This window comes from Nothoprocta perdicaria, unplaced genomic scaffold (assembly GCF_003342845.1).
Source record: "Nothoprocta perdicaria isolate Ctin4 unplaced genomic scaffold, notPer1 scaffold_2, whole genome shotgun sequence".
Classification (NCBI taxonomy): domain Eukaryota; kingdom Metazoa; phylum Chordata; class Aves; order Tinamiformes; family Tinamidae; genus Nothoprocta; species Nothoprocta perdicaria.
This window is the reverse complement of record NW_020455204.1, coordinates 9,125,403-9,147,348: the sequence shown is the minus strand read 5'-3', so window position 1 is coordinate 9,147,348 and position 21,946 is coordinate 9,125,403. Positions and strand designations below refer to the sequence as shown.

At 38.6% G+C, this 21,946-nt stretch overlaps 1 protein-coding gene across 2 annotated transcripts in view; it reads right to left on the bottom strand.

The window, feature by feature from the left end:
* The window catches only part of PDS5A (PDS5 cohesin associated factor A), a 74,935-nt gene that overhangs the window by 35,255 nt on the left and 17,734 nt on the right, over positions 1–21,946 (bottom strand). For both annotated transcript variants that reach the window (XM_026037535.1, XM_026037536.1), the window contains exons 2-9: positions 9,805–10,008; positions 9,341–9,427; positions 8,464–8,561; positions 7,844–7,970; positions 4,529–4,609; positions 2,901–3,041; positions 1,759–1,874; positions 935–1,029 (exon numbers count right to left, since the gene is read on the bottom strand). In XM_026037535.1, the coding sequence (XP_025893320.1) occupies positions 935–1,029; positions 1,759–1,874; positions 2,901–3,041; positions 4,529–4,609; positions 7,844–7,970; positions 8,464–8,561; positions 9,341–9,427; positions 9,805–10,008 (949 nt within the window). The remainder of the gene's footprint in view (positions 1–934; positions 1,030–1,758; positions 1,875–2,900; positions 3,042–4,528; positions 4,610–7,843; positions 7,971–8,463; positions 8,562–9,340; positions 9,428–9,804; positions 10,009–21,946) is intronic.

The following is a 21,946-nucleotide window of genomic DNA, read 5'->3' as shown; positions in this document are numbered from 1 at the left end:
GTTTCAGAATATTTAAGGTTGGAAGGGACCTCTACAGATCATCTAGTCCAACCTTCCTGCTCAAGCAGGCACACCTAGAGCATATGGCACAGGGTGGCATCCAGGCGGGTTTTGAAGACCTCCAGAGTAGGAGACTCCACAACCTCCCTGGGCAGCCTGTTCCACTGCTCTGTCACCCTAACAGTAAAGAAGTTGCTCCTCACCTGGAGACGGAACTTCTTATGCTTCAGTTTGTGGCCATTACCCCTCGTCCTATTGCTGGCCACCAGTGAGAACAGCCTGTCCCCTTCCTCCCTGCATTCTCCCTTCCTGAACTTATACATATTAATCATATCCCCTCTGAGCCGTCTCTTCTCCAGAGAAAACAGGCCCAGCTCACTCAGCCTCTCTTCATACGAGAGATGTTCCATTCCCTTAATCATCCTGGTTGCTCTTCTCTGGACCCTCTCCAGAAGCTCCACGTCCCTCCTATACTGGGGTGCCCAGAACTGAACACAGTACTCCAGGTGCGGCCTCACCAGAGCTGAGTAGAGGGGCAGAATCACCTCCCTTGACCTGCTGGCAACGCTCCTCCTGATGCAGGCCAGGATGCCATTGGCCTTCTTGGCCACGAGGGCACACTGCTCACTCTTTCATGAACACTTGCTTTGATAGGCTGAAAATTTCATCAGGATGTGACAGTGCTTTTAGACTCATTCCACCAGGCATTACCTCAGAAGCTCTTTACAAGACCCACAGAAAGACCAGGCAATGTTACCTTCCCTCCTCTGCCTAACAACTGGCATTTGGCTTCAGCAGAAAGCATCTACTCATTAATTAGCTCGTCTGCCCAACATTCAACTTGGTCCTAATGCATTTTAGAACTATACTGTTATGCACAGAAATAATGACATTCTTCCTTCTTCGTTTCTAAACCCTTATATTAGTATCTTACCAGTGAGGTCTTTTGCTAAGTCTGGATGGTTCATTAAACAGTGACTGGCAAATTTCACACTCTCTAATCTCACAGGGACATGGATATCATTGAACCTAGAGGGAGAGATGATGGTGAACATTAATTTTTAATTAGCCTTGCAAATCAAGATTATTCTCTATGTAGTAACATATGTTGATAATAAGTCCCATTAACTAGTGAAATACTTCTAGAAGGCAAAATACTACATGAGAAAGATTTTGAATTTATCTCCATAAGGTACCTCAAACATACAAAAAGTTGTATACTATTTCTTGTTAAACTAAGAAAGACAAAACTGAAAGGATGAACGTGCTGTATGAAATGGTGAGCCGAAGGACTTTATCCCTAAACTTCTGAACATAATTCTCTATGGATGATGGAGACTATTCATTGACCTTTACATATATGGAATTAAAAAGAGATAAAATCTCCACATAATACGTACCATTTGAAAACATTCACCACTAATTATTTTTATATTTGTTAAAAAGTATTCAATCAAAAGAGGAATTACACAATAAAGAGGCAGAGTTAAACTGTATTCTGAATTCTAGACAATGCTGTTATATCTCTAAGCTATGTTCCCATATCTGTGAACCACGTATCAATCCTTCAAGAATACAGTTCTAAATTATAATTTATGCAACTCTCTAAAGATTTGAGAATTTACTGTCCAAATACAAAAAGTTACATCTTCTGAAAACACCTCTGAAATCCTCTGAAAGAAAGATACAGTACAGGATAAGGAAAACTCAGCCTAAAGAAAGAATGGAAACCCAGAAGCGTGTCCCCAGCTCTCTTACCGCCCAAGAAAGCACTGCCAAAGAGGACGATTCTGTGTGGCCAGATCAGAATCTTTAGAGCCAAAGAGTTTAGCCAGGAGTCGAACAACAGCCAAGCGCTCTTCTCCATCATTGCTCTAAAAAACAAAGTACAAAGTCATTACCTGGAACATCCTAATAATATCCTCTCTTCCTTTTTCTTCTGTTCAGGTGAGTTAGATTAAAATGCGAGTTTTAAATGACTGCTGAAAATCCCCAGTCCTCCTGTGCAGATCATTAGATGAATATGAAGAAGAATATACAAACATGTATTTAAGCTAACATATTACAGCCACTAATCGGATGGCACTTTGAAAAATTCCTTCTCTTTCAGGCATAAGCAGCACACATCGCAGTTTGAATAATGTATGTCTCTGGTAGTTTCAACAGTCAATGATCTCATTGTTATTTTAGAACATATTTTATGAACTACTTTTTTATGCAAAAGATCAGACAGCAATTAAGGTGCTTATATAAACAGATGGGCATTATTTAAACAAAAGGCATTTAGAATATAATTTCCTTGGTTATTATTGTTTTCATTATTTTTGTTTGCTCTCACCATATCCGTTCAGCTACTGTTTAGTTACTCTCTCATGAAAAACAAAGTTATTTAATCGTAACTGCCCCCCTCCCTCCCCAAATGCAAACAAAACCAGAGCAAATGCACTATTTTCAAGGATGCTATTCATCCTTTTCAAAAGGAGTCAGGTGACTTACCAGTTGATTATAACATTTGTAAGAAAATATTTAGAAATAGTTTCCTCTCCTGTTAAAGCATGATATTATCCAAGGAAATTCTGCAAATCTATCTCTAAATGCAGCACTGTACATTCCATGAGAGAAACCAACCACTGTCTAAGTACTTAATACATTTCAGTGAAATCCAAAGGTTAAGTACAGGTAACATTTACATAAGATCATACACATTTATCATCATAAAGACTACATATTTTATATTTATGTGTAACATATACTTGCAAAGACAAAAACAGACAAAAAAATTCAGTAGCCCTATTTAGAGATATGTTTCTTTCTGAAACAAAATTATAACCAGAAAAGTTCTATCAGCCCGGTAAAATATTTACTAAATCTGTAGCTATATATATTACATTGCAACCCACCTTAAGCTTGAATTCAAGCTGTGGCATGACAGAGAGCAACAAGTGAGGGTCTATGGCAAAAAGCTCTTGTATCAAGTCAAACACATGTTCTGATAAGTCGCTTACTGAAGATTTTCCCAGTACCAGAACCTGGTTAAAAAACTAGAATCCAGACAATATTATTTAGCAAATTGACTTAATGAAAATACTACATAAAATTTTTAACGTGATACAATTAATAGCTTAATTAGGAGGTAGTCAAAGCACATATTTTGTTAGATCAAAAAATGTCACCCCTCAAGCAAATCCAACCCAAATATCCTTTATAATTCAGTTTTATTACTTCCAACAGTACCAATTAATTCATGATAAATTGATCATTTAATAGCCAAGGAACTCATCTACTCCATTCTCCCCTCCCCCAGCAAAATTAACAGGCAATAAAGGAGCTGCTAATTTAAAAATGCATAATCATACATTTTGAAGTTGAGAATAGCTTTAATGTCTTATTTTCAGTTTCCTTAAAATTCAGAGCAGCGCAAATTGAAGGTCATGTGCTGAAAAATAAGCTTCTCCACTTTTACTCAATTTTAAAAAACGGCACCAATTTATAATAGGTCTTGTGATATTTGATGGCAATTTGCTAAGCATAAGATGGTTAGTGATCTGTCAGCAAAAAAAAACTCCACAACGTAGCCTAATGTACAAGTAATTCGTCCTTTATTTGTAAAATTTTAATATGCACAAATTCTTCCCATTGATCCTGTGGATTAATAATAATAATATTTGTGCAGTGCAAGTGCTACAAAGCTATTTTACCCCTGATTAAGAATGTAAGAGGAACAATATTAATTAACTCAAAGGTCACTCTAACCACTATCCTGTGTTCCCAGTTATGACTAATTACAAAAGCTTGAAGAAATATGGGAATTGGAAGGTGGTACTTGTCAGTGAAACTCCCTGAGCTTTTAAACAGCTACTGATTAATCCTTCATGAATTTGTCTGATTTCCCTCTTAACCCTCTTTGACTTTTAAGAGTACTACTGGCTGCAGCAATGAAGGAAGAGAACAGACAGGAATACAGACAGGACTTCGCTCTCCACAAGACTGAATGAAGTAGCTGTATGTTGTAACCGTTAGAGCCCATTGCTGACATTCAACAGGAGCAGTGACAGCAGCAGCAAGCCTTGTAGGAAACTGCGTTCTTCCAGGCTGAGTAAAGCAAGTTCAGGCTAAACAAAGTCTGTTAAAGAGCTGAGTGTCTGAAATGTTCCAGCCTACAGCTAGGATAAAGCAAAGCTGACTGCTTGCTGGACACATGGGGCACTAACAATTCATTTTGTTACAATAGGATTTTTTGGTACCCAGTAATGCTGAAAGACAGGTCATCTAGACTCCCAGCTGGGATTTAGTTGCTGAATTTTAGAACCAAGGTAAAGGGTCTACAAAGGACCCCTTTAGTTACTTGAATCATCTCACATTTCTTTTACAAGCAAGTTAAGAATATTCTATTTGGAAAATTATATTCTTGTATTTTCATTAAAAATTGGTATTTTATAAATATTTATTTTTCAAATAAACAAATCTGCATTAAATCAAGACAGTAAGCAGAACACAGCAGTTAATATGAATGAATCAGTTTACTCACGTTGGCAATACACGGTTCAATGGTCTGGACCGTCCTTTTCAGCAGGACTTTTGCAAGATCAAATGCTTGTTTATTAAGGTTCTGAAATAAAGAAAAAAAATCAAATTTTAAAAGGTTAAAATCTACTTCAGATTATTGTACTTCTCTCTGCCAAATTTAGACCATATTTCTGGAAAGATATGCTGTATCACAAACCTATTTGTTTTCAAGGTCATCAAAGTTCATTTATTCCAATTACATAGCTGTAAGTTTACAAAAATCTTAAAACTAGTTTTTCAGAACTTGAGAACAAAAATGTACACCAGTCACATCACTTTTAACACATTTCCCTATCAGTTTATCACTTTAGTTGTTACCTTTACTGATGAATATAGTAATAGATAAAATGTAATAATATTTTTCTTACTTAAAAACTAAAGCTTTTTAAGAAAAAATGCCATACCTTCGTATTTTGATAATTAATATGCACCAAATTTACCATACTGAAAAATGAATTAGTATAACTTATCATATATATGAAAGGGAGTATTTTTCCCCCCTCACATACTCATTTAATGTACCTGCTGATAAAACCCATGAAAAACACCTAAACTTGGGATAGATTTAGCAGTAAATGTCTGATGGCAACATAACAAGCTTCTACACCGTTTTTATTCCTCTCAAGCGAGCAAAAAATCAAGAGCACATCTGAAAAACGTGACTGTCCAAATCGTCACAACATCCAATATGCAGTATCTCATCTCATCTAGGGATTACTGCACTTTGAAGGGAAAAAAAATAACAAAAAAAAAAGAGGGTGGATTAGGTGATTGTCTTGAAATCACCAGTTATTGCAGAAAAAAAAATAGAGCTAAAACCTCAGGATGACTGATTCTCAGAAACCCAATACTGGGCAAGTCCACCCTGAAAATTACTTCCCCGTGTTCTTGCAGCTGATAAGCTGACAACTAGAAAGATGGCTCTCATCAGCGACAGCAGAGAGACACGCAGGGCCCGAGGCTGCAGCAAAGAGCTCGTCCGGCCCGCAGCGGGAAGCCGATGTCTCCTGAGACACCACGGGCAGATGCATAAGCTCTTCCCAAATTCTTACCTCCATACAATGTCACACATTTTATTTCCAAACCAGACCACGACCAGAATCTTGCTGGCAGTAAGTCCATATTAAAATACAGGACTGCCAACCTCACTGTTCACACAAGAAAAGGATTGACTGTTGTGAAGCTTTTTTTGCTTTCCTTCTGTATTTCTTATATACTCAGTGTCTTTAGCAAGCAAATGCAAGAATGTTGCCTCCAAATGCAGAATCCAGATCCAGTGCAATCCACTTGGTGATGGGCTATTTTATACATAGGCTCATCAGAGCTAAAATTTGTATAAACAAAAAACATATATCCATTCTGTTAGGCAGAAAACAAAGCCCTGAAGATCTGGCTTCATTTGCCAGATCTTGCTCATGAGAGACTGATCATAAAGAAAGCAGAAGAAAGTACTGATTTCAAATACCAGAAATATACATTTTTAAAGAAATAACCTTGACAGAATGTAGGGGAAAACAATCACTAAACTGACCAAATGAAAGCATTAAAGCTAATAAAAAGAGCTACAGACTGATGTCAGGGCTCTTCTGATACTGCTATTCAAAATCTACGGTTATCAGAGAAGAATATCACATTAGCACACAGAGAGAGATGAACAACGTACAGCAAAGCTACTTCACTGATAAAAGTACAAATGAATGTAATATAGCTGCTGACACAGACTACACTGCAGGCCGAGGTACCGGTATCTCTCTTTAATTGCAGTATTGTCTTATACAAAGCAAGACAGTTTAGAAATCTAAAATGAAGCCATATCCAAAAATATGTATTTCAGCTCCTCTACAAAGAAAGAACTTCTGTTAAATATAATCATCTAGACACAGTGATATCTTCATTATTTAATAACTGACAATAGTTACTATTCAATTATTTTGCATGGATGTAAAAGTCTTATTACTATATATCCTGCACACGTAAACAGACTACGCTTTTCATGCTATGGTGCTTCTGATTCCCATAGCTAAGGACAGACAATTGACACAATCTTGGAATTTCCTAGGAGATCCGTGCATGGAAGGAGAATATAATTACTGCAGTCAAACTCTGCCATACAGAGCAGACGAAAGAACTTTCTGACAAATCTAAAACCACTACCTGAAGGAGCACTTTAAGTTCTAATGTTTAAAGGAAACAAAGTCAGAGGCCAAATACCAAGCAAAGTATGATACTGAGCACAAATTACAGAGTGTAATTTGAGCAGTCAGGATGGCCAAATCAATGAAGATTGGGTCTTTATTGGTCTAAAAGATATTTTTAAAAGGAGTAAATCGCAATATATTTTTAACTTTTTTTTCCTTAAAGAAATATTTATAATAATTTCACAGAACTGGAAAAAAATGATCTGCAGTCCTATAAAAACAGTGGGAAGTTTTAAAAGAGTTGTAAGGGGAAATAGCTACAAGCCTCTCCTTATTGCGCCAACTAAGGACAGAATTAAGGTCGTGGGCCTGAACTCTCCACTCCTCTATCTGAACAGATTGGGATTCCTATTAAACAGGCTCCAAACTTCTTGAATAATTCGTATTTATTTCAAGATTTTTTTTTAACTTCTGTAAATACTGCTCTAACAAGTTTACCTTCCCTCTTACCAGAATCTTATTTGAGAAGCCCCTTCACTGGGCAAAATTATACTATTAAATTAACAGTAATTTGCCTACACCAAGTAGACACAGCACCATCCAGTGATTGTTCATAGCATCACCCTGCACCTGACACACATCTACACTCCCATTTTCCACTCCTGAGCGCTACTGCTTGTATCCTGCTTAGAAATAGCTTCCAAAGAAGAACAGATTTTCCAAAGGACTATTTTCTACCGTTCTGAACAACTCCTCTCAATAGTTTTAATCAGCCACAATCTGTTGCTGTCAATAAAAAGAAGAGTGTGAAGTCATACTTTTCAAACTTTTTTTTAAAGGTAATCAAAATACTTTGCAATAAAAACAAAATGCTTTCTTATTAGAATAGTAAATTTGCTTGTAGATACTTAAGTTTCTTTGCAAACACACTGTATGCAAGCTGGCAAGATGAGAGAATCTCTCAGTACTGAGAAATCCAGATGCAGAAACAGCACCAAGTAATTCTCAAAGGGAATTTTCAACCCACTCTTAAAAGGGAGAAGGTGCAGTTACAATGGTCTCCAGAGTGTGAAAAGAGAAGCAACAAGCAAAATTCAATGTTTAAATAGTAGATTTCTATCACATTTTACTTTGCAGACCTTGTGTGCAGGAATGAGGTTAATCAGAATGGAGTCCAACAGCTCCTGAGTTACTCCATCGCCTTCCATGATGATAGAACTCATCAAATCTAGCATATGCATCTGTACCTTCTGGTTATGACTATTACTGGGAAAATGAAAAAAAAAAAGTACATTTACATGTTAATAAATTTTCAGACACTGACAAATACCATTTTTAAGAACAGAGCAACACCTAATGCTGTTTAGCCTGCACTTACCCCTATTCTGCACATCTGAAAACTTGAACCATTTTACCTGACCATTCCCAGCCAAACAAGGACCCAGAGCACAGAGTTTTGAGAAACAAAACAAGCAGACAAGGAACCAGTCATGGCAACACAACTGGAGATAAATGAGTCAGAGTGAAGTATAACTTTCTAACCGAGACAAGAGATTTATAAAAATCAGTAATCTTAGAAACTCTTAGAAACACATCCCTCTATAACATGAATAATTTGCCTTTTGCTTGTTTTACTTGAACCTCCTCATTAGGAGACCTGTCCTGCTCAGATCTATACATTTACACTTGATAATTCAGTGCACCCCCAAAACTAATGATTCTTTGACAGTTTAAATATAATTAAAGTAATTCAACTTACTTGATAACTGAAAAAAGAGTCCTAAAAAGTTGAATAAAAATTTCATTGCAATCTTCCAACTCAAAGCAGATGTTGTAAGATTTAACCCAAGCTAAATTCTAAAAGGAAAGTGGGATATTCAAATTATAGAATTACAACTTTGAATTAAGCAACATAAATATGATTATACTAATTAAAATTTTGTATGTAAAGAAAAATACTAAATTTACTGTAAAGCCTTTGGGAAAAGAGACTGCATATCTGCTTTGTGTGTATACAGGTCTTAACAACAAGGGGATTTGTAATACACATTTAGAAGAAAATTAAAGAATAATTCAATTTCATATGTACAAAAGCAAATGGACAAAATCTGCTACTTAACAGGTAAGGCCAGACCTCTACATTCTTATCTTTCTGATGCTATGAAATGCTAACTGATTTTTAAAAAATAAAATACTTATAAACAAGATTTTATATATTACTGCATACACACTGATAAAAATCAAAGTTTTTTTTGTCTAAAATCTTATGTTCCTTCTTCTATGATCAGTATAAGCACATTTGCATTCTAATCAGCATTTGAAACTCTCTCTTGACAAGGTAATAAAACCTCAAGAATGCATGATACAAAAAAATGAATATATAAAATTGTAAGAGAAAGACTAAATGTTAATAAATATCAATCATTTTAACATGTCCTCAACTATAGGTAGCAGGGACTTATTAAATGCTAACTGGATTATAACAGCTACAAGAATACACTGAACTTTAACTTGTTTGATGCAATTTACAGAATAAAAGACAATTTCCAGGTATACTGCCATATCCAGAGAAAGGCTGATTACACTTCTAAGGTTCTCAGAACAAATATCATCTATTGAAAGTTACAATATGTTACCTCTAATAAGTAAAAGTATCTGTTAAATTGAGGGCTCTTCGTATCCTCCAAGCCTTTTAATTGTCTTGTAATAAACAAGAATATGTCCTGTTAAATGAAAATGACAAAGTGTTTACAAACTGGATTCAGCGGAGTATACAGAAACAATTCTTTTTTAATGACATCTACCCACTTTTCTAAACTCATAAATCAAAATGTTCAATTGTCTTTCATAGGTATTGACAGAAATAAGTCACCACCACAGATATCGCTAGAAACAGCACTCTTTTATAGAAACAACCTTGAAATACCACATTGACCCACAGGATGAAAGCAACATCTCTACTAAAATTGAACATTGTTACAAACAAAAGTAAAAACAGATTTTTCTTTTCTTTCTTTTTTTTTTTTTTTTTTTTTTTTTTTTTTTTTTTGGCACAGGAGGATGTGTTAAGAGAAGGGCTTTATTTTCTAGAGGATTTTACCTTAAGTTTGTCATGGGAAGTATATGGAGCTTCAGGAGCATAGATTCGGAAGATATCAGCCAAACAACATGCTACTAGAAGGCGCACATCTTTATTGGGATTCCTGAGGAAGAATTCAGATGCAAGGTGCAAGGCTAATGGGAGATACTGCTGTTTCTCATCCTCTGAGTCCTGGTCCATATCCATGAAGGTTTTTACCACCATCTGAAAAATAACAAAAAAGAAAAACTTTCAAATGCATCCAGTTTTCATTTCTAATTCCTAAACACCAGCTTCTAAAAGGGTAAAACACGAGCAATACCTGTTCCACTGCATAATTACAGTGCTGTTTTTTGTTGTTACAATGAACAGCTGAAAAGAGAAGTATTAGCCTGGTATCTGACAGCTTACTACACTTGGTAATTGAAATTAAGTCGCTAAACAGTGAATGGTGCTTAGCAGCCCCGCGTGTTTGTGCAGCCCGAGCCCGAGGTGCAGCACAGAAGGTGCAGCTCGAGGGCTGATTTACACAGGCCCAACCCTGTGCTCTGGTTCAAGTGGACCAGATACTGCACAGCGTGTTCATCTCCTATGTGAAACATCTATGACTCTGCGGATCGACTTTTCCCAGATGCTCAAATCTGCATCTGTACTTATATAATGAGCAAAATCCACTGTACATTGTCTTCTCGTTCCTTCTAGCACAGCGCAAAACTAGTCCTGTGAAGAGCCACCATATTTATTTTTGTACAGTCTTAACTTAAGGATTAGGCAAAACTGGAAATGAAAACTTAGTTTGGAGAAGCTGCAAGCTTAGCTTCAGGAATAGGGGAAGGGACTATTCAGGGACTATGGTGACTCCGAGGCTGTTAGCAGAGGACTGGGAGTTGTGCTGCAAAGCACATCAGTCCTTGTGTCCCCTATCTCCACATCACGAGAGTGTCCTCAGAGTTAAAACTGTGATGGACAGACAGTAAATACCAGTAAGACTTAGTATACAGACACACACACTAAAGAGAAATACAAGAAAAAAACAGGTCCTGACAGGGCAGGTTTGTGCTAGAGAATATTAATAGTGAAACACAGCAAGGGCCTGAGCTTAAGGAGCTGATGAACACATTTTTCAAAACTACTCTATTTTTTGTTACTAAGTCATTCAACTGACGAGGGAATTGCTCCTCCATTGCTGAGCATACCACTGCTTCCAACATGGAAACTCGTCTTCCGCCTTTATTTCCTCCCTCAGTTTTGGGATCCACGTTTCAATATAGCAAACCTAGTTAACAAAAATAAATACAACTCTTGACAGCAACTGTTCTTGTATGGGGTTTGTACTGTGTTATTTAAAAGTCCTCCTCAACTTCTATAAATGCACAGGTTCATCTCCTCCTCAAGCAACTTATAGCAACCCCAAGATCAAGGCTGAGAGAGGGAGGTGTCAGAAAAGAGCTTAAGAGTCCATGCTCTTAAAAATCCAGATTCTACCAGCATTGGCTTGCTTCCCTAAAAATACTCTGCAGCTACACTCAGGAGCATTCATAGAAAGGACAGAAACAAAATAGCTCTGCAGCACTGGGGACAGGACAAGAAGAGATCGCCTTCCCTCGCGGCGTGGGAGACTCAGTTACACGAGGAAAAATTGAGCAGCAATGACTGCTAAGCATTGATTGAAGTAACGTTCCCAAAGGCTTCAAGAACAGTGTGATCCTTCCGTGGAGACTGATGATAGTGGGACAAGCTTACAGGGTAGTGATATATTGTACCATTCCTCCCAGCCTTACTTTTTTATTAATTTTAGATAATCAGTCTTCTGATCTTTCCCCTAAGCCTCTCTCCTTGCACAGAGCATAAGCTTCAGAATCAAAATATTTTCCTTGATTTGACGCTCTGTTCAGGTTCCCATGCTCATGCTATGCATAAATCTTGCACATTCTCTCTTCCTAACTTTACTGCACTACATTTCTTCTTGTTCACAGATTCAGTTCAGCCTCATTCCACCAGTACTTAGGCAGAACACCACCACAAAGTTAGGTGGTAGTTCTCAGTCTGCTGGTTTCATCTTCCCAACTCTCTCATGTGCCTTTGGTGGCTTTTCCTTCTCCAACACATCAAACAGACCAGGAAAGTCAGCCTCGTGCCATGAAAACGAAAACAAATCTCTCATTTGCTACCAAAACATGAGGATAGTTTGAGATTAGATTAATGAAATTAGCCCTCAGCACTATCTTTATCTGTTTGAAAACACGACAGCTGTATGCATTTTCTTATAGTGTTCTTACATTTGGAAGGAACTCCCAGCAAACATCCACAAAAACTCAATTCTCTTTTCTTGCCAAGTGGTCCTTGATATTTCTTTTCTACTGTAAAACATTTAGACAGTAAATGGGCCATGGGCAAGTTGCAGCCCCCATTTAACACACTGATCTAGGTCTTCCTCATTGTTTCCTTTTGGTGCCATATCTGCTTGCATGAGGGCACTGCCTTTTGTTTCCTTACAAGCCTGCGAGCTCCTTGGTGCATGACATTCTGTTCACGGCATGCCCAAAAACCAAGCAGAAGAATGTCCTGGGCTTTATCTAGGATCCTAGACACTAAAACAATACAAAAATAACGTGATGTGTGGGGTATATAAAATACAGAGCTCTATAAAAATAAAACAAAGAAGGAGGGTAATGCATCAACAAACTGCACAGTGCTATACGACTGCAGAAAGCATTCTGCAAATTCTTGCTAATGGTATGATATGCAACACACAGGAAAAGGGGAATTATTTTTTTAAGAGACTTGCATTAATGTATTCTATATGATAGACTGTATGACAGGTCCAAAAAAACAGTTCAATACATTTACTGAATATACGCATTTACCTATGCAATAATCCAACAGGGAAGAAAAAAAACCCCACCTCCTGAGAGAACTCCCCATAGTTAAGCACTGATTCCTGCAGGCTGCAGGTTAAGGTATTACAGAGCAGAATCACTTCCAAAATGCTATTAATCTACATGAGAGATGTTGTTGAAATAGAAAAAAAAACCAAAACCAAAACCATGCAGACATGAAATACCACACACGCTTAGTACTTGTGCACATGCTAGGAAGCAATGAACCCACTCAGAATTCCACACGTCACAGAACTGACCTTCCTACCCTTTAGCACGACTGAAAAACTAGTTATCAAGCAACAACCAGGAGGGAAACTTTAATATTTAGGAGCACAAAATATCGTATACTTAGAGTCACTTACCTGTAATAGAATCACATGCAGCATTCTTCATTGCAATACGCTCACCACCAGGGCCATCCCAGGATATTTTTGCCTGCCTCTCCATAGCTATCTGCTTTCTTTTGTTTTCTCAAGGCAAGGAGAAAGTTCCTGAGACAGAAACTACCTTCCCTTCCTTCCCTCATGCTTATCCCGTGCCTAATAAAAGCCTTGGCTTAGGGCTCTGGTTCCCAAATGCCTCCACATTACAATGAAATAAAGTGACATTATACTAGAAGTTCCTTTCTGTGCTAAGGTCTAACAAAAAAAAAAAAAAAAAAAAAAAAAAGCTTTTTATAATCTGGAACTGGTCTTACTTGGGATATCCAAGATACCAGAACTACTAACATATGAAATTTAAGCACATTTACACAATTCTAAACAAAAACTTGTCGTTTTAAATCATATTGCAGCCCTAGATGCAACACTTGGTAAGTTACTTCCCTGGACGAATGTGATTTCTTAGAGGAATGAAAAGAACAGAGGCGGTATGCAAGGCTGCAGAATGCCTAACAAATTTAACATTTTAGGTTTTCTATTAAAGCAAACTACTTTTGAAGTTATCCAATCTGTCCTGGCTACAGTACAGTAGCTACTTCTACTCCCTACAAGAGGGAGTACTAGCAAATTGTGAGAATAAAGCAAAACAAACCCTCTCCAATTTCTTTTTGTATTAAGCTCTTCACTCTAGGTCTGAAAGGATTCTCAATTTCCATAAGTTTTGATTCAGCTATTATGCAAAAACTTCTCTAGCAGAGGGAAATAGTTATTCCAGAGTTCAATATTAATTATTATAACATTAAGTCAGTTTTTATTCCAGGAAAAAATGATTAAACTGTAATAGGAATGCACTATTTTTCAAATTACAGTACTGTTGTATAACTACACTCTTGAAGCAGAAACAACCCTTGGTAGAGGGTTTATATATTCATCTATACAAAAACCTAACAGACTTAGTAGTTTCCACAATAAAAAAAAAAGCTACTTGCTTTACTGAAAAAGCAAGAGACAAAATAGCACAATTCAAACATAATACTTTAACCTCATATTTTGTTCAAAAATTAAGCTCCTAGTTTTCAATACTGTTCTAGGAAAAACAACAAAATACAGCTATCCATATTTTTCATTTTATGCCGACTTTAATTTAATGCATCTGTATTAAATAAATGAGCCTTTAAAGTCCGGGACATTTTTAGCAGTTACCTGCTAAAAATGCTAAAAATGAGTGCTATAACATCACTACAGAAATCATCATTAACGATTTTGGTCATATTATGCCAAATTTCTAATGATCAGAGCAAAATTTTGCACTCATAGACTCTGCAAATGTGGACTAGAAGGTGATCCTGCAGTAACAGACACCCCTGTCCTGTCAGCTCAGTCGCTCCACAGAAGCACCTGATTCCCCGCACTGGGCACGAGAGCAGCCCAGGGTGACAGGACGCCTTGGACTAGGCGAGACGGCCACCGGAGCAGCTTCCAGGACGGCCAGCCCTGCCGTTGTGTGGAAGGTCTCACGTACACACAGAGCAGACTCTTGCAGGCAATTCCGACGTGTCCCTGCCCCATGGGCAGCCAGAGAGGCTGGCAGAGAGCGCGGGTGTCACTGCAGCCACATACCCTGGGCCACCACGCAGGGGTGTGCGTTACGTGGGGACACCCAGCCTTGCACGTGCAGGTCTGCAGGATCATCAAGTGCAGCTACCACTGAAATACGACAGGGGAGGAAAACTACATGGCCAAGGTGAAAGGACACGGTAACCCCTGCAGCTAAAGGTGCTTGCACTGCACAAGCAGACAGGCCTAGGAGAGCCCCTCTGCAGCCAGCAGGGCCTGCAAACCCCCGCACAGCTCAGATGTGTGCAGGCTCCATCAGTTTCACTGTTCTTACAGCAGCTTATCCATAGGTTTCCAAAGAGGATACCTAACAAAGTAGCAGCTCCCAGTTTGAGGAAGGCAGTTGAGAGCTCATGGGAGGGCCAAATGGAGAGATTTGCAGCATCACTTGCACCTTCTGAAAGTGAAGCAGGGCAGCTTGCCCGTGGGGAACGGGGCTGCCCCGGGGAAGGAGGCCGCGCAGAGCGTGCGACCGATGGCCACCAAAGCCGTTTCACAGCCAGAGCCTCCTCTCCTTTTCCCTTGCACAATTTAAGCAAAATTAGAGGTGATCCCTGCCATTAGCTCTTTTATAATAAAGCATGCTCCTTGACTAAGACATAATCGGAAAATTTAGAAAAATCCACACATGCAAATCTGGAAAAAAAGTACTTCTCAGCAGGACGAATGGAGAAATAATGTTGCAGATTTAAGATTAAGAGAAATATTTCTAGGAATTGTATAATTGTGGGAAACTTACTTCTACCTTTAATTCAAAATGATAAGCAACAGTAATTTCTGGATAATATGGTTTACAAATCCAGTTTCTGCAGTCTCGGAGCTCACAAGCTGTAACATTAACTTTAGACTTGGTTGGATAAATAGGGAGTATCTAAATTAAAAAGGCTTTTCCACAGACACTATCACCGAATCCAACATTTATAAGTTGATCTAGTGGAAACAGAACAGACATACAAAATAAACTACATTTATCATAATAAGAGGACAAACATGAAAATTACTGTGTATTGAATAGAAACAAAACTAGAAGATCTCAAACATTCAGATCAGGCAGACCAGACTATTTCAGATTTTTAAAATGCCGAAAAATGAAATCACAGGCTTGGCAACAAGGTCTCTTCAAAAAAAATCCAACAGGAAAGATGACAAGTGGCCAGAAAATAGTAAACATAAAATTAATAATCAAGACAGAAAGGTGACCCATCAACTTATCCAATGGGCTGGCACACTTTCATCACACAGATTTCATTTTGAAAGGCTACATAAACACACAAATTAAGAAAAACAGGGTAGTACATAAAAGAGAATTATCACAGGGCTCTGCTAATATGATAAACTTCCCTTGATAAGATAATCAGCTTTCTAGACAAGGAAAAACATGATAGGCAACTTGCCTGAGCGTCATGAAAAATATCACACTGAACCACATGAAAATTAAGGAAGTTGGAGGAGATGGAGTTTGGTCCAAAAGTGTCATTTCTCCTAACCACTTTCTAAAGATTACACTGAAAGGCTCTATTTTCCCAGAATGAATTTATTAGCAGAAAATGGTGTTAGTGTTGAGGCTGTATTTCCATCAACATTTGTAGCACAAGAAGTAGGAGCATACAGTAATGGAGCAGAATAACGACAGTTGGGTCCTGGCAGTAGGAGACTAAATAGTGTATAACAAGAATAACAAAGATTAAACAGTACTAAATATAAGGTCACATGCTTAGTGTTTAAAAGCCAACCATTTGTGCTATTAAGAGCCTATCAGCTGGAAACAACAAGAAAAGAGAAAGATGGACATTTATTAAGTAATCAGAGAGAGAGACTGTGAGCCAACAACAGGATATATGCATGAAAACAAGGAAAATGCAACCGCGGGATTTGAGAGAAGCACTTGCAGGCAAGGAAGGGAAAACATCAATACAACAGACAAATTGCTAAGAATGATAAATGCTAATTTGAAACACATCCTTTGAATGTGATTACCCCCACTGATGAAATAAAGAACTCGAATTGGAAATGGTACAGAAGATGGCTACCAAAGGAGTCTCCAAACCTTGTGGGTTTTTTTTTGTTTTTATAGGAGGACCTTATGAGACCATGGCCTGCTTAATCTATCAAAACAACAGCCAAGCAAAAGATTTCTCTCTTTTAATACGCCTTCAATACAGGAGTGTCATTTATGCTAAGGGATAAGATTCTGCAAGTAAAAGTGGGCAGAAATCATCTAAAAATATCTGTGAGCTGGGAACTGAAGCTGCTGTCTGACCATGGAAAGAGTAATTCTGGAGCCACTCTCTGGAAAGGGGTCACTTATGGCAAAATATTCTGGTTTGGGGCCAGCATTTATCAGAGTCACAGCTAGGCAGAAGTAGATACACCAGTGCCAAAGAGGCATATGTGGATTGCAGAAATGATTAACTACCGAGAAGCCAATATATTTTTCTCAAGGTTTGTTATCATGGTTATTAAAACCAGAAGTCGCATTCACTTCCAGGGACTGATAGTAACCCAGGGAAGAGAAACGTTATTGTCTGATTTCTGCTATAAATTATATCCCTCCATGTATTCTCACATTATACTTAACTGCAGACTTGCCCGGACAAGGACCGTTTGGTTCCTCCTTTAGACACTGCTCACTGGCCTAAGCCAAATGACTCGAGCTCCAGGTATGGCTGTGGATGCATCCTAAGGACCATAAAGCTCCCGCAGAAACAGCAGTGGCACCTCACACAGCAATATTCCTTTTCCTAGGCAAACAACTTAATTGGCTATTCTTCCCTAAGGATTAATCTAGCAGGGCTCGTCCTCAGAGGTTTGGCTGATTAAAAGATCAGGAATGCTTGTAATTTAGTACTATCTTCATATGAGTAAGGCAGCATAGTCTATATTAACATACTTACATCAAGCTAGAGGCCTGGAGGTTAAGCTGATTTGACATAAGGAACAGCCAAGAAATTTCCTAATGATAAAAGTGTATGGGATTTTCCTGAATTATTCGTAACAACTTTCTTGATGCACACAACTTTAAGTAACTATAAAATATAAATATCAGAGACATCCAGCATCATAAACAAAACAGGACAAATTTTTACTGAATCGAGGAGCACTAGGACAATTATCTGCAGACTTTTTTTTCTCCATAATCAAAACAGCAGAACTACAAGTTCTGCTGTATATCTACAAGATTCCTCAAGTATCACAAATGCATAGGGAGGCAGAGGACAACAATGAAAAACATGAGAAATTAATACCCAAATCCAAAACGTCTTGCATAGAATGATGTAAAACGTTTTATTTAAATAGTGGTGCAATGCTCTGCTGGGCAAAATCAACCATTTGGCAGCTTGATGGGATTACAATAACTTGTACAGACTGCTGCAAAGAAAGGTTAAATAAGGAATTTTACAAAGATAGTTTTGCAGATTATAAAAAAGGAAGTATTCTTCCCAAAACGCAAGACAGCAGAGCCAAGTGCATAACGGCGCTGTACCTGCACGCTCTGCCGTCCTTCCTGCCCAGCAGGAGGATAACCCTGGCGCTGCTCTTGTGCTCAAATGACAAATCTTGATACAGCTTGTGCTACTGAGCCACGAACAAGACCATTAGAAAAGAAAGAAAATCAAGATGTAAGCTATGCAAGGAAAGTGTTACATGCGTCCTCATCACAACAGTAACCTTATCAAACCTGGGCAAAATACAACATCTTATTCAAGACAGCTACTTATGCAGACAATACAGCCAACTTTAACTTTCTACTGTGATAAGATCTGCAAGACTCAACATCACTCCTCTCCTGAACCCAGTTCGTTCCCTATTACACAGAATAGATATTGGCAAGAACTTTTCCTCCAAGCCAAATTATACTTTAAAGCCAACTCTATTTTTTTGATGTTTAAGCAAGTATTTTCACGCTTCACAAAAGGCATCATGTATGTTTGCTTATAGTAACTATTGTAGGATGTAGATTTTTTTTTGTCTCTCCCATCCTGGGGATGGAGACCGTCTTAAATTATTAAAATTAAAATAAAAAAAGCTCTGTCAAAACAGACTGTGCTTTTATTTATTAAAACTTGTGATTAATGGACAAGTAGATTACAATCAGATTTTGTGGCAGGGAATTATCAACAGGCCTTTCCTTGTAACTCACTGACTGAGGGGAAAAGCAGTTTTAGACTCGGTTTACTTTAGTTAAGTTTGGTCTTATCTTCAGTAAGGAGCACCGAGGAGCTGTGCTCCGCAGTCCACGTGGGTTTCCAGTAGGCAGGGACATCACGCTCAGCCATCCCGACACTCCTGCAGGAGGGAACGTGCGGCGGGAGAGGAGGGGAAGAACCTGGGGACCGCAGTGGAAAAGGTGACCACGGGCCAGCAACGTTCCCAGCAGCCGGGGCTGCCAAGAGCACTCCAGGCTGCAGGAAGGGTGTTGCCTGGTGCTCCCCTCTACTCAGCCCTGGGGAGGCCACAGAGCGAGGCGTCCAGCTCTGGGCTCCCTGCTGAAAAGGGACACGGAGCTGCCCCAGCAAGGGCCACTGCGGTGACTAAGGGCCTGGAGCAGCTCACGTGAGAAAAGGCTGCAGAAAAGCAGATGGAGGGCCGTTTTACCCATGTATACCTGGAGTGAGGGTGCAGAGGGAAAAGGGCCAATCTCTTTTCCATGGTGCCCAGCAATGGAATGGGCGGCAACAGGCGAAAACTGAAACAAGTTGCCAAGTGAACAGAAGGAAACAGAAGGAAACCCTTTCCTTAATGTGAGGGTGAAACGAGCACTGGAAAGGGTTGCCAAGAGGCTGTGCAGTCTCCATCCTTAAGGATATTCACAACCACCTCCACAGCGTCCCAAGTACCTAAGTGTCCCCGCTTGGGCAGAAGGGGTTGGACTGGATGATATTTAACATTTAACAGTCACTTCCAACCTCAGTCGTTCCATGTTTCCATTTCATCCACTTTCCTATGGCACACATAAAGCCAAAGAGCCTACAGTTCTGTCAATCAGTTAAGTTTTTAAAAAGTGGGTACATGTCTCAAATAATGACAAGAAACAGCACATACATTTATTAGTGTATTACCCCTGCATACTCATGTTGCTCACTGCAGGCATGTGATATCAGCACGATAGCACAGCTCCATTTTATCCAGTTTTTAATCACTGGAAAGATTGGGGATAGGATTCTTTCCAGTTTTCCATCCAAAGTCTTAACAGTTGCTGCAGTACCTTAGAAGGTTAAGTTTTTCATAAATTAAAAAAAAATAAAAGCTTTTACAATATCTCGGAAACTTTGCCTCTGAAGTCAGGTCAGATATACACTGAAGCAGTATTTGCAGGGGGACCAAGAAGGGACTGTTCTTTAAACATTCTAATGATAATTCAAGATATCATCAGTTAGAAGCACTTCATTTAATAGTCCTTTTCCTCATGGGATCCTAGCAATTGTTACATATGGCTGGGGCAAAACCAAGATATTCTTAAAAGCATATTCCCTGTGGTGAAGAAGTTTCTATTTCCATATGAAGTTTCCCGAGTACTTTGCTGATAGCCTCCAGATGTGCAGAAGAAGGTTCTTTATAACCAATTCACTGCTGTGCGATACTTCATTTCCTCTTCCAAGGAAAAGAAGGTGGCGGTGGACAGCAGAAACAAAGGCACTTTCATTCCTATTGTGATTTGACTCAAAGGGCTCATTTTCAAGCGAACATTTTGACTTAATTCTCACAGCAAAACCTTGTCTTGGAGTCTCACATTAAAGCACAACTAAAGGGGTTACACTTACAGTAATACTGATTTATAAGGAACATAACCACCTCTGTTTCTAACACTGTAGTGCTGGTGCATTTCATGGCATGTCAGTCTTCCCCACTCATGCTGAAGGGAGATGTGTGAAGCTCATTATCCTTCATTCCCCCTTTTGTTCCAACCAATAAGCAAGACTGAATAAAAAGGACTACCTTCTTTTAGTAGAAGGATATACAGTTCCTGTATTCTAGCTCTATTGTAAATTGTGGTTAGCTGAAAACTACTCTATCTTTTGGAGTGGAAAATAACGAAGAATATTTGTACCTTGATCTTCAGCTGAAATTTCACAGTCTACAATAATAGCAAAAACAAGAAATTAAAAGCACTCTCATGGAACGTTTTAAATGATTGGCAGCTCCACCCAACAGCAACAGACGTGGCAGAGCAGAGAAGCATGAGGTGAACAGGAAGATACTCATTCAGTTTCTGGGTCCTTAGGAGGAAGACTCCACTGAGCCTGAATGAACAGCAGGGGACAAACCCACCCCAAACCCACCCCCTGGAGAGGATTCACACTCGTGGTACAAACGTAGGAACAAGTTTTAACCTTGTGCCTGCCACTTCCTGGAGCCTTAGTACAGGCCTCTAATGCTAACAGGGATGATCCAGAACATGGAAGATAGGGATGGCCATTTCTGTGTGGGAGGCTGGCCAAAACTCAGAATTGTCCAACTGTAAAAATAATTTCAGAATCAAGAGTAATTGTACGAATTAGAAATGCCAAATCATTTGGAGAGACCAAACCATGGCACTTCAAAATAACTCTCCACAACTCACTGGTTGAAGTGGTTGAAATATTCCTGCTAATCTAATTCTACAAGCAAATTTTAATCAGCAGCTGATGGACAAACCATTGGTCCTATGAAGCGAGAGACTCGTGCAAAGAACTACTGTGAAAAATCAGCTTTCTCCAAAGCAGCACTGCTTTACAAGGAAGTTCTGCTACCTTTTGAGCACCATTATCTGTATTATTGATATCAAAGAAAAGGAGAGAAATATTCTTTAGAGAGTCATCAAGCTCAAAAGTAAGGCATGGTATTACTCTAAAACAAACAGAAGGAAAATGCAGAAGTTTGCTTACTAAATGATCAGGGGTATCATTCTGTTTAGAGGTAGCCTGATTAAAACTGTAAAGTTCCTCGAAAATTTGAGAGCACTGGAAAAGACTGACATATGAAAAGAACCTGAAATCCATCTGCCATGGTTTCCTGGTCAGAGGAATTATTTAGTTCTGTATTAATGAAGAAAAATATTACGTGTAATTAATACATGGAAAGTGTTGAATAATGTATAAATTATTTAATTCTGAATGACAAACAGTAATAGAAACTGATTTCTGACACATATTAAAAGAATTAGCAATATTAGAAAGAAACTTTGGCCTTTTGATTTTTCTAAAAAAAGGCACCAATGTTGCCGACATAAATAAATATAAGTCAAATCCACTGTGCTGAGAAACAAAACGATGGTAACAACATAGTGAATATGCAGAAGAAATT